Below are 21,857 nucleotides of genomic sequence, written 5' to 3'. Positions count from 1 at the left end.
ACCTTAGCAAGCAAAACAAAATTTAGTTAGAGACTACCTTCTCATTAAAGTTTGTATTTACACCACAATTTACTAAACATGGATTTAAAGGTTCAGTTGGTAACAATTATTCAGTCATATTTGCTGGAACTGTCACTATATATGAATATATTCTAATGGTCAGACAGTTGGACAGTCAGCGCAGTGGTAATTTCCTCCGGCGCAGCACTGTGCGCAGATTTGGTAAATTGGTAGACTGCAGTGCGCCGAGATGGGTGTGCCGGCGCAGCAGGGGGAGGTGTCGAATGCAATAAATAATCACAATAACCACTATTTATTGTAACTATCTGAATCAGCACATAAACTTATATCTATATAGATTGTGCCGTCACACTGATGACAGATCAAAGGCTGTCGACTCGGCACGCGTAATAGAAACCCAACCTGACTGAATTAACACAGATTAAACCAGGGAGGGACTGGGACTAAAAAGCAGCCGTGGATGTCCCAAGAGCAGGACTGTGAGGGTGGATGACTGCATGTCGCTGCTGTGTTGATACGCACTGTGCAATTGCGATGATCCGCTATATTTATTTATTTACTTATTAATTTATTAGCGGGCGAGCGGCCGAATCGTCACACGACCATAACGAAAAACTGAAAACAAATAAACTATAATCTCTCTCAGCCACAGTCAGCCTCGGCATCAGATAGTGAGAAGATATTCCCATCTCAGGAAAATTCTAAAGAAAAAAGAAAAAGAGAGACGCTTGGCAATGCCTCCTTTACGCACAGCTGTTAAAGGAGTATTATCGCAAAATTCGGCCAGTAGATGGAGCCAGGCGGAGCTTATCAGATATAAACAAGTGGGCAGCTGTCAGAGAGAGAGCAGCCTCGTTTAGTCCCCCCCCCCCCCCCCCCCGCCCCCCTCCTTCCCCCTCCCCCCTCCTTCTCCTCACCAGGCTGAATGAACGTGCAATCGCGGGAAAAAGAAAACTCGCTAGTGGAAGCGGCAGCTCTACGTCGCGCACAACCACAACAACGACAACAACAACTGAAACGTCCTCCTCCTTAATAACGCTGAGAGGACAGCTGAAGAAAGACACAGGGACGTGGAGACAAAGTGTTCTACCAGCGATTCAGTGACTGTGAGCACCCTAACACTGCTACATTACTTACTGTTGCATATTTGTCCGGTTCGGAGGTCGGATTTGCGAGTTCCGAGTGCATTTTAAGGCAGCAAGCGCCGGGCTGGCTTGGATCATAACAAAGACAAATGCTGCATTTGCCCCACGGACACTATACTGTTGGCGATTTTTTTTGTAAATTTAGTTATGGCTCCCCCCGACCCATCTTTTGCATATTTCAGCTTATTTTATGCTATTACTGCTGTATTTGCGATAATGCTCCTTTAAATATAGGTTACTAAATATGAGTGTCTTTATTAAAGCAGAAGTAAGCAGAATTTTTGTTAATATAAGTCTTAAATAGTTATATCTTCCAACAGCAATCACTTATATAGAGTGTTTGGTCTTAAACACGGGTCTGTCAGTCACTCTGCTCTGCTGTAAGCCGAGGATAAAACTTTCCTTGTATCCTACAACCTTTATCCAATGAGGAGAGAGAACAGCATAAAGGGGCGGTCCTCTCTGTGTGTGCAGCCAAGGGATGCGCGAGCATGCGGTGACGTAGGGACGAGGGCGGGGACTGCTAACTCCATCGGCTGACAAGAAATTAGCCAAAATGACCGGATCGCTTACTTCTGCTTTAATGGACTGTACTTTTGCACAGTCAGCCCGTGAGGTCTGTTCTGTCTGCATCACCATATATTCGAACACTGCGAGCTTGGACCTCCTGGACCAGAACATCAGTTTCTTCCTGGGAGAAGCTTGGCCGTCTCACTGCTGCCTCCTTCTTCCATGGTGAAATGAAATTTGCACTGCGCCTCACCCGCGGCGCATTTAAAGGCAATGAGAGGAGCTCATTTGATTGGTGAAGAACGGACTCGGCTGTGTTAAACCCACTCCACGCCTTCTCTCCTCCCTCTTTGCCACTTGCGCCGGTGGGAGGGAAGGAGGCGGGATTGTGCCCCGCCGCGCAGTGCACGAATATTGCAAACTGCGCCTGGACACACCCCATTGGCGCGGCGCAGGTGAGGCGCAGGGCAAGTGCGTCTCGCCTGCGCCTAGTCTACGAATTTAGAGCCCATAAAGTTGAAGTTGCTTTTTTCTTCATCAGGGGTAAAATGTACAGTCCCAGTGATTGAGAATGGATTTGTGCCTGGAGATCGTCAAGAGTACGATCAAGATGATATCCTGGATTATCGATGTCGTCCTCACTATGATCGCATTGATTTTAGATCTACAACATGTACAAAACTAAGAATAAGAGCAGAGTGGAGTCCCACACCTGTTTGTCAATGTAAGTAAACTCAGTAATCCAGACTTTATTGTTTACAACATCATGGTTATCTAGGCCAAAAATTCCCAAACATCACAAAAAAGTTTCAGTTACTTCAGATTATTAAATTGTATCAATTTTTGTTGTTGTTATCGTTTACATTTACTGTAATGGCTGAATATTTGTGACTAAAAAAACAAAACATGGACTTTCACACCAACATGACAAGATATAAAACTCCATTGTCTTTTGACAATGATTTTAGTCCTTTGTCAACATGTTATGATCATTTTCAATTGCATTTCCATTACTTGAGATGAACCGAGTCTCTCTTGTTTAAGGGATTATATGTGAACGGGAGTTAAAAGACGGACCTGTGGCTGACTTCAGACCCCCCCAATTGACACGAATAAGGGTATCAGATACTGCAACATATTCATGTATTAGGGGCTACAAGAAGAAAGCCGACAAGGCGACATGCACCGGACAGGGGTGGACACCAAATCCACTCTGTGAAGGTATTGTGAAGTAAACCTTGTTTCAATGTCATTACCGACACACATACTGTATCTTAAACTGAATCAAACCATCCAAACAATTTTTTCCCCAGAAATCACTTGTGACCCACATGATATACCGAATGCAGATGTTGACCAACTTGAGCCAATATACAGGGATCAAGAGCAGGTCAATGTTCTCTGCAAGCCTGGTTATAAAGGAGGTTATACTGCAACTTGTACAGTAAACGGTTGGGGAGGACGTGGATGTACAGGTAAAGAGACAGAACACAACAAATTCACATTACTTTTTTTAAACTTATGTTTGTTTTGTCTTTTTTCTATCTGTTTACTTCTGGTTTGATGTGCATGCGTGTTAGTGTGTTCTTGAACACTGATGTTGTATATCCTTCATGGACACTATGATGATTACAATGACACAATAAGCTTTTGGTGGCTGTAGTGCTTTCTGTGTATCCATTTGACAGACCGTATGTGCATCATTTCAGAACTGATTTACATGTAAGTTAGGGATGGAAATTAGAATCATAATCAACACATAAAAAACACATTCATGAAAAGATCATTTTTCCTTCTTTAATCCTGCATTCAAATATTAAGTTTTGATCTCACAATATAAACCAAATTGAATTTCCGAAAAAATATTATTTGAGTATTTCTAGATCAAAATTGATCAAGAGAAACCTCCTGTGAAACAAATTCAGACGTTTGATGACTCATCATGCACAGTGGCCGGTCCTAATTTTACATCAAATTAAAATCAATTTCTTGAATGTTTACACTTCTTCTCAAACTATAGATTTTGACAGTCACCATGTGACCTAAGTGCAGGCCCTTATATGTAGCTACTATGTGGGCCCACACTGTCTTTTCTGTTGTGTGAACTTCCACAAACTTGGCAAAAACTGGTACCTTCATTCACTTTCATCAAACATCACCATAAAGCATCAGCTCTGTAGTGGGGATGAGCCCGTGTCTCTCCTCTGCTAGCATCACTGCTACCTTCAGCTGTTGGCTCAAACACATTTACAATCTCCCCCAGAAACATTTTCATTGATATCACCATATTTCTCTGTTTAAGCCCCACTCCACTCATCTATGAGGTTTGCAGTGAAAAAAAAGTGAAAGATGATCGATCTCTTTATTTAGATAAAATCTTAATATTCTATATCACTAAATTATCGTAATCTGATTCACCAACTGTAAAAACAAAATACAGCTTCCACTTGCTGCTCACCAGTGTCTTTTTTATTCAGAGGTAACATGCAAAAGAGAAGATTACGACAATGCAGAGATCGACGGAATAAAAAGGAGGGAATACAGATACAATGAGAGAGTTGACTACAACTGCAAAAATGGCTTCACTGGACGTTTTACTCGAACCTGTGGACAAGACGGTTGGACTGGGGATACAAATTGTGCACGTAAGAAACAACAACACAGAAACACTGTTTGTCCTTCTCTTTGTGAATTATTATTATTCATATTCACCCCACAGATGTTTTAAACTTCCAAAGACTTTGAAAATAAGTTTCAGTTTCTTCCGATTATCGGGAATTGAAGGCCTTTGACTAAAAATACGAAGACTGTCATGTTGGAGTAGTCTTCTAAATATTAAGAGTTAAAGCTTTGTCAATGCCTCATTTTCATCATTGCAATTTATCTGGTAAAAGTGGCATTTTACATTTGTAATTGGGCATTGCAGAATTTTCAGGTTTCAAATTAGATTGATTTCTTGATTTGAAAACTGAATTACTATTAAATGTGTGACCTTTTTCCACCTTTAATGTTAAAGCAGAAGTGAGTGATCCGGTCGTTTTCGCTAATGCTGCGTTCCAGGCAGGCTTTTGAAATCGTAAATTACAGCTTCAAGTCACAACTTACGACTTTGTAGCGTTCCAGGCAACCCACTCGTGTTTTTCCGACCTGTTTTACCGGTGAAAGTCACTATAACGGCCACTCGTAACTTCCGACCGGTGAACTCGTACCAGATCGAACTGGTACCACTTCACGGTCGGAAAAATACGAGTTTCCTTGAACGCACCATAACAGTCCTCGTCCCTACGTCACCACATTCACGGTGTTGCACACACACAGCCCTGCATGCCGTTCTCTCTCCTCATTGGATAAAAACTGTAGGATACGATAAATGTTTTCTCTTCGGCTCAGAGCAGAGCAGAGGGACTGAGAGACCCGTGTTTCAGTCCAAACACTCTATGTAAGTGATTGCTGTCGGAAGATATAACTATTTAAGACTTATATTAACACAAATATATCACTCACTTCTGCTTTAACTATTCCATTGGAAACCAAATCTTTTAGGAGTAAGGTAAAACAATGAATAAATTGCTTGCATAAATGTGCACACTCTTAGAGAGTGTTGAAGCACCTTTTAATTGTATTACAACATTCAGTCTTTTGTGGGAGAAGTCTTTTTAGAGTCAGTCAGACTCACTTTAATTGATAAGCTACATCTCCTATTGTAAGAGGGTGTACACACTTGTGGTGTTGTATTTTATTTTCCCTTCTAAACATATTCAGTTTGTTTTTCAATAGAATTGTTCAGGTTATAATTCACATTCAAGGTGGTGTCACAACCTGGCTCATAAGCTGTGAGAAAAGAAACACATGACTGCCAAAGTGCCAATAAATAAAATAGTTTAGAGAATGTGATGTATGATGATAATGTAATCTACTAACTTGTATGTGAAAACAAAATACAGATTCCCCTGCATTTCTTTATTTTCCCCCAGGGGTAACATGCAACAAAATAACTTTCCCACATGCAGACATTGCTGGAACACCTAAGGCAGTATACAATTACAATGACAAGGTTCAATATGACTGCAAGGATAATAAGGGATTTTTTGTTCTCACATGTGGACAAAATGGTTGGAAGGGATCTCCCAACTGTATAGGTAAGAAACTACAACACATCAACACTGTTTTTCTTTTCCCTTTGCAAACTATTATTATTCATGTTCACCGCACAGTAAAAGAGTGCAAACATAGAGTGAGGGTGAATGAGTGTGTATGTAAAATAACCATATAATAGTGTATCCAATGGTTCAAATATAGAATATTCTAAAAGTAATAAGATAAGTAAGGGTTGTATAGAAGTCCTTATAATTAAAAAATATGAATAAAAGATACTGTTGTAAATGTTACAATGTCAGTTACGTGTAAGATTCATTCTCCCATATGTTACACTTGTGCTATTCAGTAGGGTAGAAACCTGAAGAGTGGCCCAAGATTATTCATTCATAAAAATTCATACCAGTGATGGTAAGCTACGTCTTTAGGCACAGCTGCCCAAGTCAGCTGGGGCAGACTGACAGAAACATGGCTGCCGTTTTGCAAGACTGAGAAAGAAAGAAACAGGAAATGCTAACTTTTTGTTGTTTTTGTGAGGAAAAAAAAATCAGGCACCGAAGAGCTGCAATCTTATGGTTACAAAGTGGCAATCCAGGTTATTGACAATTTTGCCTTTTGTCCATTTGTTGAGCTCTGGATGACCTATGTTGGGTTGTACATCTCTCTGACGTACTAAAAGCTGTAAAGCTGGTCTGTATATGAGGGGAGGATCCTTGTGTCCTATCAATTTGATAGTTTAGTGGTGGGAGGAGTATAGGGAGACATTTCTGGGGCCAGATCTCTACTATGAACTTCTTTAATGGTTTGTGGCTGATGCCAGACAAGAGATGTCCACTACCAACTGAAATTCAACTTCCACTTGGCAAACAACATTTTCTGCATTTTTGTTTTTGTCCAGTGATAAAATGCACCAGACAAGATTTACCGGACACTGAGATTGTTGGAGAGATTAAGTCTCTCTACGCGTACCAAGACACAGTTGAGTATTCCTGCATAGGTAAACAGCAGGGAAGATTTGTTCTAACTTGTGGACCTGAAGGATGGATTGGGGATAAAAAATGTAAAGGTAAGAAACTACAGTACATGATGCATTACAAACACTGCTTATTTTCACTTATAATGTTCACAATACAAGCTCATCCACATTTGATGCATTGATAAAGTGCCTGGGGAACAAGTCAATGCCTCACCTTTAAAATTTGTTTAGGAAAAGTGGCCTTTGTAAAGGTTATAGGAGAGGAGGGGAATATGAATTGAAAAATGTTTCATATTAGGGTTAGATGATGATGAGGGTTGGAGTACTGCAGCATTTGAGACGAGACAAGGGGAAGAACAATGACAATGACAAATAACAAATATATTGTTCTTTTTTTATGATTTTGTCTGTCTTTAATGTATACAGCATGTCCAAAACGTGAAGTTAAACATGGATTTATGGTTGGCCCTCAAAATAATACATTGTACTACACCTGCGAACAAGGCTATAAGCTTACGGCGAAAGACTGGTGGGGTGTGACCAAATGTAACAGTGAAGAGGCTCTTGCACAGTGCATTGGTAAGAAATATTTAATGTCTTACTGGCTTAGTTATAACCAGCAGGAAACAAATTGACCACAGTGGCTTTTTAGACAAGATGTATAATATTTATTCAAGAGATGAAACAAAGGATTGTTTTTGTATTAAAGTGACAAAACAAATACTTGAAAGTCAAGAGAAAATAACCATAAGATTTTTCCTGCTTCCTAATGAGTTTAACCCTTTTCTCTGTGGCTTTTATTACCATATTGATTCAGTATTGACAACATGGCTATATTGACTTATCACTGCAGCCTTTTCTTTCACAGAAGTTAAATGTAACATACACTAAGTGAAACTGCACCAACAAGACTGACTGTTTCACCATAGCTGGACTGGAAACACTTGCTAGCCTAGCAATAGCAAGTTTACAAAACAAACCACTGTCCAACAGTCTTTGTAGAAGACTGTGGTGCTGATACTCTCTGCATAGTTTACAACAGTGGTTCCCAAACTTTTTTGTCTTGCGTACCCCCTGAGCCGTTTTGCCATACCACAAGTACCCCCTCCCTCATACGTGTTGATGATTCTCCAAAAGTGGTCATAACTTAACACAACTGATTAAGAAACGAAAATCATTTCAATTTCTCTCTTCAATTTGTACAAAGACATTTTACACATATTCTCCTGCATTTTAGTTGTTTCTGGCTGTTGTGGCGTTTGTTGTGGTCAAATGTGTCTTCACAGAGTTGTAGGATTGTCACAATACTAAAATTTCTAACTCAATTCCAATACCCAGAAAATTTTTTGAATATGACATCATATTCAATACAGCAGCAGTGTCTCCCAGCTTATTATTTTTCCAATATTTTATTTTTATTATAATCAAAGGGACTTATAACAGATGTTTGTTTTTGTTTTTTTAATTAAATGAAAAGCTAACTAAGGGTTGTGCAATTCCAGCGTGTTGCTATTGTTTTATTACATTCATTACAATGCATCTCCTCTCCTCTGACGGGCGGGGCTCCCCCCTCCCCCCTCCCTCCTCTCTCACAACACACACGTGCACGCAGACAGCGGAGAAAAAGAGAGGAGACGAGAGAGGAGTGTTGCCGTTAATATCGCCGTTTTAAACTTTTAGGGCTAAATTCACCCTACGTGCGTCTAGTTCTGTGTAACTACTCACTCAGGTCCAAACGCTCTGGACGCTGCCTGCTCTGCTCTGCTCTGCTCTCCTCTGCTCTGCTCTGCCTGTCGAGTGCGCGCGCCGGGCGCTGTGGGGGCGCGCTGTTAATATCGATACTTTAGAAACCAGTAATGTATCCAGATGCGCCGTTTTGCATCGATACTTTTGACAACTATACAAAGCTGTGCTACAGGTTGTTGTCTTCTGGGGGGGGGACTAGTTGTGGCGCATGTACCATTTCAGTAATGGGCTTATGAAGTGACTCGGAATATCAACTTATCATCTTGGTAATAAATTAATTAATGTTTCTACGTACCCCCTGCAATGCGCTCACGTACCCCTAGGGGTACGCGTACCACACTTTGGGAACCACTGATTTACAAGAATATCTGAAACTGAATGTGGACATTTGGTTTTACATTGCTACGTTAAGTAACAAGCCTATTTGTTTGTTATTGTACCAACTCTAGAGGAAAGTGATTGTGGACCACTTCCTGCGATTCCTAATATGGAAGTGTCATCTCAACAAAGTAATCATAGTGATGGTTCTAGCGTCCTAATTCGATGTAAGGAAGGATACTCCTCTGAGGTTCAACACTTAAGATGCATTGAAGGAGAATGGCATCCAAACAATACGTCATTGTGTACACGTGAGTTCTCCTCAGTCTTATTTATCAGATGTTGAAAATGAAAATGTTATGAGGTATATCTTAATGCTGAATGTGCTCTGATCTTTTGCAGCTACTGCCAAACACTGTGGCCCCCCACCTCAAGTTGAAAATGCTGTTCCTATGGCGTTGTACCAAAAGGAATACACTTCTGGTTCTAAAATAACATATGACTGCCGTTATCATCACACTATGGATGGAGGCCCTACAATTACATGCAACAATGGAGAATGGGAAAATAGCAGCAGAATTAGATGCACACGTACGTATATTCAGAAGCATTTGAAATTGCTTCAGATATTATATAAGACACAATTTTACTGATTGTTGTTGTCAGTGGCACATCAGAGGAGTGAGGAAAATACATGTCAGTTCAATTTCATTCAAACCTGACTTTGTGAAAACTGCAGCAGTTCTGATGCAGCAGTACTTTGAATGAAGAACTTTTGCTCATTTATTGTTGATATTGCGTTGCTATACATGAGTCACATTGAATATTTGATTACAACATATATAGGTAATAACAACATTAAAGGGATATTCAGTTGACGCAGAAAGTTGCTGCATAAATTATAACTGGTGAGTTGTGTTTTTTGTCTCTTTTCAATAGAAACCAGACAAAGCTAACAGATGTTTGATGCCTTGTATTATGTGCTGGGACCCTGTTTGTAAAGTTTGGTGTTGTTCTGAGCATTATTTGTGGCTTTTTGATCGCGGTTTGCATGTGGAGAAAGAGACTGTGTTGTTTGTTATCGTGCGGCCTTTGCTAAAGTTGCTACAAATAGAGAAGCTGGCGGTTGGCAGACTTGATATCTTGAGGTGGGGTCTTCAGTCACGGTGCGTTAGACCATGGATTAAATTTACCCCAGAATATCCCTTTACATGTTTTCATCTCTTTCAGGTATTACAACTCACTGTCCTCGCGCACCTAAAGTTGAACATGCTGAACTAATCTCAACAAACAGTCAATCAGCAAACTATGGCTGTCTGGAACATTATACTTCAGATAGTGACCCCAAGATTATGTGCAACAATGGAGAATGGGGAGAGAGGACGTTTGAGTGTACACGTATGTATATCCACAAGCATTTTACAAAAGCCAACAACAATTTTTCAAGATTAAAGGACAATTCCAGGCAAATTCAACCTGGGGTATAGTTTCACAATATTTTAGGTCTAAAAGAATGAATCTGAAGATTTTCTTTTTAATGTCTCAGGTTATGCAGTGGTTCTGTCCGTGCATTGCCACTGCGTATAATGGGAGCAGACAGATCTTAGGCTGTTTAGGCTGACTTTGCATTACAGCTCTATTTACATACATGCTGGCTTTCAACACCTCATTGTGTGTTTGAATAGCCATCTGATGTTTTCTGTGGAATTAAATTTTGGTTTTGTGGGATGTAAACAGCCTAAACAGCCTAAGATCCATCTGCTCCCATTATACACTGCTGTGGCAACATGGTGACAGACAGAAGTACTGCATAACCGGAGCAATTAAAAAGATTCAGATTCATTCCTTTAGACCTAAAATCTAAGGAAACTATAGCACCAGGTTGAATTTGCCTGGAATTGCCCTTTAGGAATGTAAATGGAGAACAATTAATTTATGGTTTTGTTTTCAGTCGTCCACGGCACTACTTAAATATGTGTGGCTGTGTTTACAAGCTATTCTTCAAATGTTATTCTGCGTGTCAGCAAGAGTAAACGTAGTTTACCAAAGGTGTACATATTCAGAACATGCTAAGGGAGTTATGATACTCATGCCCAAAGCTTTTAAAACATAATTTGGATCAATCACTTGGTTTGAGTTAATAGAACAATCAATTACATTTGGTCTAATACTGAAAAAAAAACGCAGATTTATATGGATAGGCAGTATCCATGTTATGTTCTAGATTACAATTTTACATTTTTAAATTCAGCCTAACCAATTCATCTTCACTTGTGGGACAATTTCAAAACAGCTCTTTTGTGGTGTACAAGATAAAACAGCTTCTGATATTACCGTATATACCTGTTGGAATATCATTAAAAAAAAAAAAAACTAATACTACTACTACTACTACTACTACTACTACTGCACTAGATAACCATTAATGTTATCTTGTTGCAAAATTATCCCCCAGAAGCAATGTGAATGGACAATAGTGTTTTCTCTCGATAGCGTAGTAGCACACAGAATCTCACGGTAACACTTTACACTAAGGTACACAAAATTAGAGTAGTTAATGAGTAACTAATGAAGAACTAATGAGGAACTAATGAGTAGTTAGTGAGGAATTGAGCTACACAAAATTACAGTAGTTACTGAGGAACTAAGGTACACAAAATTACAATAGTTACTGAGGAACTACTGATTAATTAACTATTAGTTAATGGTCAGTTCTTCAGGAACCCCTGATCAAATTTCAGAGGAGTAGTTAATGAGGAACTAATGCGTAGTTAGTTAGGGAACTGAGATACACAAAATTAGAGTAGTTACTGAGGAACTAATGATTAACTAACTATTAGTTAATGGTCAGTTCTTCAGGAACCCCTGATCAAATTTCAGAGGAGTAGTTAATGAGGAACTAATGAGGAACTATTAATGATCAGTTCTTCATTAACTCATGATCAAATTTCATAGAAAGTTAATCACAACTTGATGATTAGTGAACTAGTTACTTCATCAGTACAGAATCATTACTCAGTAACATGTCCAGTAGTTAACCTTTATGACCTAAAGTGACACATAATGAGTGGTTTTTCATTTCTTCATCTTCATCTTTACATTAGTAGTTCCTTAAAAAATCACAGACAGCAGGATTCTTTAGAAGATTTTATTCATTAATTTCAGACCACATACACATCAATATGACCATCCATGTTGCCTTCGAAATAAATATGATAGTTTGTCACATGTTTGGTAGGCTAAATGAATGTATCATGGGGCTGTGTAGTACTGTATACTGATCACACCGTGGTTCACAGTAAAGTTGTTTGAGGTGCACAAAATTTAGAGTAGTTATTTACTATGAAACAAATTTGGAATGAATGAGGAACTCACTATTAGTTAATGGTGAGTTATTCAGTAACTCCTAATCAAATTACTGAGGAACTAACTATTACTTAATCATTAGTTACCCTTTTTGTGTACCTTAAGGTAAAGTGAGACATCAAAATGAGTAGGTAATGAGTACTGAATCATTACTTAGTCATTAGTTACCCTTTTTGTGTACCTTATAGTAAAGTGAGAAATCAAATTGAGTAGGTAATGAGTACTGAATCATTAGTTACCCTTTTTGTGTACCTTATAGTAAAGTGAGAAATCAAAAGGACTAGGTAATGAGTACTGAATCATTAGTTACCCTTTTTGTGTACCTTATAGTAAAGTGAGACATCAAAATGACTAGGTGATGAGTACTGAATCATTACTGAATCATTAGTTACTCTTTTTGTGCACCTTATAGTAAAGTGAGACATCAATATGAGTAGGTAATAAGTACTGAATCATTACCTAGTCATTAGTTACTATTTTTGTGTAAGGTACACAAACATTACAGTAGTTACTGATGAACTAATGAAGAACCAAAATAATCATTTGCCTCTATGTGCACCAAAATAACTTTTGTCTTCACGGGCACCAAAATAAGATTTTACCTGCACAGGTACACCAAAATAACATTTTTTTATGTCCACACACAAGAAAATATGATAGAATGTAAAAAAAATAATAATAAAAAGAGAAAGAAAAGAAAAGAAAAACCTTTGTAGCTTTCTTGTTTTAATAATAGCCTAATAAAAAATAACAAGTGTGTAGCGTCCCCAGCTAAATGATGGTCACAAATGATGAAACTGATGGTTCACATTCCTTCATTCCATGGACCGTATTCAGTTGCAGACACACCGTAAGAGCTATGAGAAGAAAATAAAATACAGTTACCTTTCCTTTTACATAAATGAAATTATTTTTTAACTGCTTTTATCACATAAACAATCATAATAATAATAATAATAATAAATTTAATTTGTAATGCACTTTTCATCGGCACGATCTCAAAGTGCTACAATTGTTAAAACAAGGTAGGGAAAGTAGAGTTAAAAACAGGGTAGAAGGAAGAGTTAAAAATGTTAAAAACAGGGTAAAGGAAATAAAAACATGCTCAATGTAAGTTGACTCCCTTTTTATCTATTTAATCAAAAGACAATATCCAAATGGAGTGCTGTATTACCATGAAATAAATATTTTTAACCGTTTGTTTTTAATCCAATAAACTGTTTTTAACCTTACCAGACCTCACATCAAACAGACAAAACAGTCCTGTTGCATTAATAAAACAATCAACGAGTTAGCTTAGCTTTATCTCACTTCAATGTATTGAAGTGAGATGGAGCTAAGCTAAGCTAACTAAGCCGAGCTGGCCAATGCTAATAGCTACCGCTAACCACAACATGTTCCATACATACATGAGACTATCAACGGCGACCAAACTCGAGCCGGACATAAATATAACATGAAAAGGTAACAAAAACAAACCTTGTGCCCCTTATTAGCCAGGTGCTAGGGCGTTTCATGTAAGTTAGGCACACTTTTAGCATTGAAGATACTCTGGCCTTGCAGACACACTGCCGGTAAAATCCGTAGCACCGGAAGTTTATGAGGTCTCGGCGAGACGCTTTCAAAATAAAAGCACTGAATATAACGTCGGCTTAATATATAAGAAATAAAGCCCTGACCTTGACTAATGTTCAGAAACTAAATAAATAAACATAAAAACAACAAATGAAGTAATGTTCTTATCATAAAGGTCATTTACAAAGTGTCATTTGTCTTTTATTTTGGAAACGAGATCATCATTTCCTGTGCATCTTTACTGTGAGGAGCAGTGAATTCACTTGGCACAAGAGAAGCAATTGACCATGCCACAAGAGAAGCAATGGACCATGCAGGGAAAAGCAAAAGAAGGAAAATCCCATTTCGACGATATCTCGAGGATGAGGGTGTGACCGTACAGTGATATTTTAATGGTATCTGTCTTTTTTTTTTTTTTTTGGAAGATGTGTAAGATGACTCCTCAAATTTTACTATGCTAACTTTCTCCAAAGTGACCTAGCATAGCATCGATGCTATGGTCGGTTAACAGAATGTAGTATTGATGCTACACTTGCACACGTTGTACAAAACATTAAATAACCTGTTAACTGCATCTGAATCGCGGGATTCTTTGCTTTCCGAGGGTCCTTCAATGGTGCCTCTATGAAAGTATGCTCAAGTGTTGCATTGATGCTAGCTCGGTTTAGCTCTGTTCCCTTACCATGTGGTTACATGACGCATATCGTCCCTTGTTGTCATAGAGGCACCATTCAAAAAATCCAGTGATTCAGATGCTGTTCACAACTCGTCTCTATCATATACGGTTCATAAGTTATTAAATATTGACAAAAATGTGCAACCTCAGCATCAATGCTATGCTCGGTTTAGCTTCTCTTCCAGTGTCACGTGTTGTCGTAGAGGCACCATTCAAGGACCCTCGGAAAGCGGATAACCCCCCCCCCCCCCCCCGATTCAGATGCTGCTCGTCTCTATCATAAACGGTTCATAAGTTATTTAATGTTTTGTAAAACATGTGCAAGCGTAGCATCAATGTAACGTTCGGTTAACCAAACTACGGTCGGTTTTAGAGGGCTAAATTCACTTTGGACAAAGTTATCTTACAGTAAATTTGAGGAGCAATCTTACCGAATTTGTATATATATAAAAAAAGAGAGAGATACCATTAAAATGTACTTATAGCCTACTGTACGGTCACATCCTCATCCTCGAGATTTAGAACGTCTCTGATATAGTTGAGATGGGAGCTTCTGCTCTTCCTTGCTCTGTCCATTACTTCTCTCATCGTCGTCAAATGAATTCACTGCTCCTCACAGTAAAGCTGCACAGGTGAGCCACCGGAATTGAAGATCTTGTTTCCAAAATAAAAGACATGACTTTTTTTAAGTTACAAAGGTTTTTGTTGTTGTTTTACATTCTATGTCATTTTGGTGCACATGGAGGCAAATGATTATTTTGGTTCCTCATTAGTTCATCAGTAACTACTGTAATGTTTGTGTACCTTACACAAAAATAGTAACTAATGATTCAGTAATGATTCAGTACTTATTACCTACTCATTTTGATGTCTCACTTTACTATAAGGTGCACAAAAAGAGTAACTAATGATTCAGTAATGATTCAGTACTCATTACCTACTCATTTTGATGTCTCACTTTACTATAAGGTACACAAAATGGGTAACTAATGATTCAGTACTCATTACCTAGTCCTTTTGATGTCTCACTTTACTATAAGGTACACAAAAAGGGTAACTAATGATTCAGTACTCATTACCTACTCAATTTGATTTCTCACTTTACTATAAGGTACACAAAAAGGGTAACTAATGACTAAGTAATGATTCAGTACTCATTACCTACTCATTTTGATGTCTCACTTTACCTTAAGGTACACAAAAAGGGTAACTAATGATTAAGTAATAGTTAGTTCCTCAGTAATTTGATTAGGAGTTACTGAATAACTCACCATTAACTAATAGTGAGTTCCTCATTCATTCCAAATTTGTTTCATAGTAAATAACTACTCTAAATTTTGTGCACCTCAAACAACTTTACTGTGAACCACGGTGTGATCAGTATACAGTACTACACAGCCCCATGATACATTCATTTAGCCTACCAAACATGTGACAAACTATCATATTTATTTCAAAGGCAAAATGGATGGTCATATTGATGTGTATGTGGTCTGAAATTAATGAATAAAATCTTCTAAAGAATCCTGCTGTCTGTGATTTTTTTAAGGAACTACTAATGTAAAGATGAAGATGAAGAAATGAAAAACCACTCATTATGTGTCACTTTAGGTCATAAAGGTTAACTACTGGACATTTTATTGAGTAATGATTCTGTACTGATGAAGTAACTAGTTCGCTAATCATCAAGTTGTGATTAACTTTCTATGAAATTATATCATGAGTTAATGAAGAACTGATCATTAATAGTTCCTCATTAGTTCCTCATTAACTACTCCTCGGAAATTTGATCAGGGGTTCCTGAAGAACTGACCATTAACTAATAGTTAGTTAATCATTAGTTCCTCAGTAACTACTGTAATTTTGTGTATCTCATTTCCCTAACTAACTACTCATTAGTTCCTCAGTAACTACTCCTCTGAAATTTGATCAGGGGTTCCTGAAGAACTGACCATTAACTAATAGTTAATTAATCAGTAGTTCCTCAGTAACTACTGTAATTTTGTGTAGCTTAGTTCCTCAGTAACTACTGTAATTTTGTGTAGCTTAGTTCCTCACTAACTACTCATTAGTTCCTCATTAGTTCTTCATTAGTTACTCATTAACTACTCTAATTTTGTGTACCTTAGTGTAAAGTGTTACCAATCTCACAAACTTCAATAGCCCTGCACTGGGATGGGATTCAGTGAGAACACCAAAAAAAACAAAGGCAATCTAATAATAACAGTGGGCTAATAATAATGATAATGTTTTAATATTACTATCATTTTCACTGTAGCAAATTTACATTAAATGAATATTCAATAAAAATTAAATTACATAATGTAAAAGACAATTATACTGTTTACGATACATGTAACTGAACTTCTGTAAATTGTCAGCTCAGTGACGTTACAGGGACTCTCAGTGAAATTATGCCCCAGCCTGGGCCCCCAGGTTAGTAAAGTTAGGGTTACAATGGAGGCTTAGTAAGTGGTAGATTGTAATTGAGTAAAACCAGTGACACTGACATGTCAGAAACGTCCTCAGCAGTGATGACACTTGATTACATTTTGTCTGACAAAAGCTCTTTTGTTTACACATCATATTACTGCTTTACTCAGCTTCATCTCCGTTCAGCGATCTGACTGATTGACTGACTGTGTTTATTCAGCTGTTAGCTGTGACCGCCCAGTTGTACCTGAGACCGTTGGAGTACAAGATTTACCAGAGGATGGAGGGCTCATAAGACCAGGCCACTCTCTCACATTCAGCTGTGACCGGCCGAGGACTCTGAGAGGACAAGGAAAGCTGACATGTGGGACCGATGGACAATGGGATCACCCAGTCCCCTCTTGTGAAGGTAAACCTTAAGACAATAGATAATATACAGTGTTTGCGTGATACATTTTTATTATTTTGGGAAATACTGTAATAGACATTACTTTTCTCACACTTTTTTATGACTGCATGTATTATCATATGGACATAAAGCCTATTTAAATTTCGCTAAACATTTCTGTCGAATAGCCTGAAAAGACACCTCATGTGAACTTGTGCTCATTCTTTTGTGATTTTCCTTATTTCATCAGTCTTTATCTTTTCTTCGTAAAGTTAGGGTTACAATGGAGGCTTAATAAGTGGTAGATTGTAATTGAGTAAAACCAGTGACAGTGACATGTCAGAAACGTCCTCAGCAGTGATGTCACTTGTTTATATTTTGTGTGCCAAAAGCTCTTTTGTTTACACATCAAATTACTGCTTTACTCAGCTTAATCCCAATTCAGCGATCTGATTGACTGACTGACTGTGTTTATTCAAAAGTTAGCTGTGACCGCCCAGTTGTACCTGACAACGTTAGAGTACGTGGTTTACCAGAGGATGGAGGGCTCATAAGACCAGGCCACTCCCTCACATTCAGTTGTGACTGGCCGAGGACTCTGAGAGGACAAGGAAAGCTGACATGTGGGACCAATGGAAAATGGGATCACGCAGTCCCCTCTTGTGCAGGTAAACCTTTTAAGACAATAGATAATATACAGTATTTGTGTGATACATTTTTAATATTTTGATTAATTTACATTACTTTTCTCACATGTTTTTATGACTGCATATATTATCATGTGGACATGAAGCTTATTTCAATTCCGCTAAACATTTCTGTCAAATAGCCTGAAAAGACACCTCATGTGATTTCATCTTTTCTTCTTGCATACATCATATTTGAAATTTTTTACATTCATTTTCATACAGAGATAAAATTATGAAAGATAGAATTGACTTGTGTGTTTATGCTGTATACAGCTATTTGCTAAAACTGAATCTCTCCTTGAGAACAGAAAGATGCCACGTCACAAGTTTACCACCCTCTCCTCCCCCTGATACAGGTGGAGGGGGATATAAGTCATTTTCTTTCGTCACAACTTGTTCATAATAATGATGATACTGCTCTACAGTCTCAGGGAATTTGCTGTTTCAGGGCGTTTTCTTAATTCATGTCAAAATTGTTATAACTCAGGATGTAGTGGTCTGTAAAGTCACATTAAATTTAACCCAGCTGCTTATTTGACATAGAGATAGAGAAAACTTTATTTATCCCCTAAGGCCAATTCCGTTTCTACAGTAGGCTACACCGTCATAGAGTCATTCATACAACATAAACTCATTAAAACTTACATGGAGATGTCATAAATGTTATGAATATAGAAATAGAAATATAGAAAAAACAAAACTCTAATGCCCCACATATTTCTGTTCAGAGTTGCATTCATTTTTCAAAAATTCTCAGTGGGGTTAAGGTCTGGACTCTGTGGTGACATTGGATCACATTTCTTCCTTGAAGATGATGGTTCCCCACTATCGTTCCAGTTTTTAATGATACGTTGGACAGTTCTTAACCCAATTTTCGTAGTCTCAGCAATCTTCTTAGATGTTTAATTTGCTTAATACGAAATAACGTTACAATGTTTGGTTGCGTTATCATTATTTTGCAGTAAACTATTTCTGTCACCTATGCAGCAATGTCACTTCCTCAATCCCCACTCTTTTTTAGAAGATGCAGCGTGGTGGGTTAGCGTTAACCACAATTTAAGAAACAAAGTTAAGTCTGCCACAAAGAAAGGGAATGATGGCCGGGCAGCCGGGTATCGTCAAACCACTGAGACAGTCAGACGTGTGTGGGAAGCATGCACGCGCGTGTGTGTGACTAGCATGTGTGTATTTGTTTGAGAGAGAGAGTGTAAAGTGGGTTTCTCCAAAATATCTGCTAAATATAGTGTCTGGGAACTGAAAATAAATATGTTGAGCAGCATCTTCCACGTCTGGAATGGATGTTTTCTTGAGTCTATAAGGTAATAATAATACAATAACAATAATCATGTTTGAATTGTAAAATGGGTTTGACTAAAAGAAAAATTTGGTTTGGTCTATACCAGTGGTTCCCAAACTTTTTTGTCTTGCGTACCCCCTGAGCCGTTTTGCCATACCACAAGTACCCCCTCCCTCATAAAGTGGTCATAACTTAACACAACTGATGAAGAAACGAAAATCATTTCAATTTCTATCTTCAATTTGTACAAAGACATTTTGCACTATTCTCCTGCAATTTAGTTGATTCTGGCTGGTGTTTGTTGTGGTCAAATGTGTCTTCACAGAGTTGTAGGATTGTCACAATACTAAAACCTTACCCAGGAAAATATTGAATATGACATCATATTCAATACAGCAGCAGTGCCTCTCAGCTTATTATTGCTCCATTATTTTATTTTTTATTATAATCAAAAGGACTTATAACAGATGTTTTTTTGTTTTTTTTATTGAATGAAAAGCTAACTAAGAGTTGTGCAATTCCAGCGGGCGGGGCTCCCCCCTCCCTCCTCCCTCACAACACACACAAACGTGCACGCAGACAGCGGAGAAAAAGAGAGGAGACGAGAGAGGAGTGTTGCCGTTAATATCGTCATTTTAAACTCTTAATTCACCCTACGTGCGTCTAGTTGTGTGTAACTCTGTTACTCACTCAGGTCCAAACGCTCTGGACGCTGCCTGCTCTCCTCTGCTCTGCCTGTCTGCTCGGCATGTGGGGGCGCGCTGTTAATATCGATACTTTTAGAAACCAGTAATGTATCCAGATGCGCCATTTTGCATCGATACTTTTGACAACTATACAAAGCTGTGCTACAGGTTGTTGTCTTCTGGGGGGGGACTAGTTGTGGCGCACATACCATTTCAGTAATGGGTTTATGAAGTGACTCGGAATATCAACTTATCATCTTGGTAATAAATTAATTAATGTTTCTACGTACCCCTGCAATGTGCTCACGTACCCCTAGGGGTACGCGTACCACACTTTGGGAACCACTGGTCTATACTATACGAGGTAATTCTACTGTATTGACTGGGGTAAATAGAATTACATTACTAGAAAGAGATTAAAAACATTGAAACTAGACTAAAATGTCATACATTTCCGTCGATTAAAACTAGATGAAAATAGTTGTGGGTTATTCTGACTAAATTAAGACTAAAATACTCAGACTTTTAGTCGACTGAAACTTGACTGGAAATATTAAGAGTATGAACATGACTAAATTGAATAAAAACTAAAATGACATCAGTTTGACATGACTAGACTAAAACTGAAATTAAAACAGGCCGCCAAAAATAACACTACATCAGACCTAAAGGGCAACACATGATCTGTTCTTTGTAACTAAAGCAATAATAAACTTTTGTAATGTTTAGGCGCTGGCAACATTGCAGTGAAATGATTTGGGAAGTGATCATGTTTCTCAACACATTTAAGAAAACATGAGTACCGGTACTGAAAATATGAAGTTTCTGTGGAATTGTGTAGAGCAAAATAGATCCATGGATGTATTCAAGAGCTTTTCTGGGAATTTTCAGTTATATTAATTTTTGTTGTTGCTATTGTTTACATGTGCTGTAATGACTGCATATTTGTGACTGTAAAATATTGTTTAACTACAGAAGATCAAAGTCAAAGCTCAGTGAAATGTAATGATTGCAACATAACACCTTGTACTCTGTCACTGACCATGTTCTGTAACACTTTTAGCTCCTCCAGGGTCGGGGTGTGGGAAACCACCTCCTCTTCAAGATGGAGACATCACAACTATTGCAAAACCTGGTTACAGGCACAATGAATGGGTTGAATACTCCTGCCTTAATCTCTACATTATGGAGGGTCGCGCCTTCAAAATATGCCAGAATGGAGAGTGGACTGGAGAGATGAGATGCCTCAGTAAGTTGCTTTCTGAGCGTTTCCATAGATAACACAGATTTTAGCTTCCAGTGTTGCAGTAACAAACCTACACGTTAAGTTAAAGTCAGGAAATTTCTTTTCAAATGTTGTGTTGCCTTACAAACACAAGTCATAATAATGCCGCCTGGGGATTTCCACTGGGTCTGTCAGCACCGTGGAACGGTTGTGCCATGGTTTTGCTCTGTCCTCTGCCCGGCGTCAATGCCCAACGGGCGCACCGCGGCAGCGTAGCACTGCCTTGCGAGCCAGCAGTATTCATGCGATAATCCTGAACATACGCGAGTCTGCGAGATCCCACAATAAACTGTAAGGAAACAACAACAACAAACAGCTTACTTTGCTTCTCCTGCAATTAAATGCCAGGCTTTGTCCTTTTTTCCATTGTCCTTATAAAAAGGATCTGTAGTGTCAACTTCAACTTCCATGATTAATCTCTCGTCGTCCATGGTGCCGAATCTCTGGGACCCTTTGTCCAATTGATTGTAATGTTGATGTGAATTTGTGACAGGCTATATCAGTGGTCCCCAAACTACGGCCCGCGTTCAAATTCCAACCGGCCCGCAGCCTCTGGAATTAAAAAAATCAATAATATGCGGCCCGCCAGCACGTACAACTTTTTTTTTCCAGCCTCGATATATTGCCATGTGCATGCCTGTTTGTTTTCCT

General features: G+C 38.4%; 1 protein-coding gene across 6 annotated transcripts in view; it reads left to right on the top strand.

Moving 5' to 3' along the window:
• LOC310984919 (complement factor H-like) overlaps nucleotides 1–21,857 on the top strand; it is an 89,634-nt gene that overhangs the window by 26,556 nt on the left and 41,221 nt on the right. For 2 of the 6 annotated variants that reach the window (XR_014595334.1, XM_083970297.1), the window contains exons 9-17: nucleotides 4,154–4,321; nucleotides 5,651–5,815; nucleotides 6,670–6,837; nucleotides 7,174–7,326; nucleotides 8,943–9,122; nucleotides 9,214–9,402; nucleotides 10,042–10,209; nucleotides 17,082–17,270; nucleotides 17,732–17,917. Coding sequence is in view for 2 of the 6 variants with exons in the window: in XM_083970297.1 (XP_083826423.1) it covers nucleotides 4,154–4,321; nucleotides 5,651–5,815; nucleotides 6,670–6,837; nucleotides 7,174–7,326; nucleotides 8,943–9,122; nucleotides 9,214–9,402; nucleotides 10,042–10,209; nucleotides 17,082–17,270; nucleotides 17,732–17,917 (1,566 nt within the window). In the remaining 4 variants the exon portion in view is untranslated. Of the gene's footprint in view, nucleotides 1–2,217; nucleotides 2,401–2,720; nucleotides 2,898–2,989; nucleotides 3,152–4,153; nucleotides 4,322–5,650; nucleotides 5,816–6,669; nucleotides 6,838–7,173; nucleotides 7,327–8,942; nucleotides 9,123–9,213; nucleotides 9,403–10,041; nucleotides 10,210–17,081; nucleotides 17,271–17,731; nucleotides 17,918–20,984; nucleotides 21,171–21,857 lie in introns of all 6 variants that reach the window. The other 4 variants (XR_014595335.1, XM_083970298.1, XR_014595333.1 and 1 more) reach the window with 4 other exon arrangements.

This window comes from Trachurus trachurus, assembly GCF_905171665.1.
Source record: "Trachurus trachurus genome assembly, chromosome: 4".
Classification (NCBI taxonomy): domain Eukaryota; kingdom Metazoa; phylum Chordata; class Actinopteri; order Carangiformes; family Carangidae; genus Trachurus; species Trachurus trachurus.
This window is presented reverse-complemented; position numbering and strand designations above follow the sequence as displayed.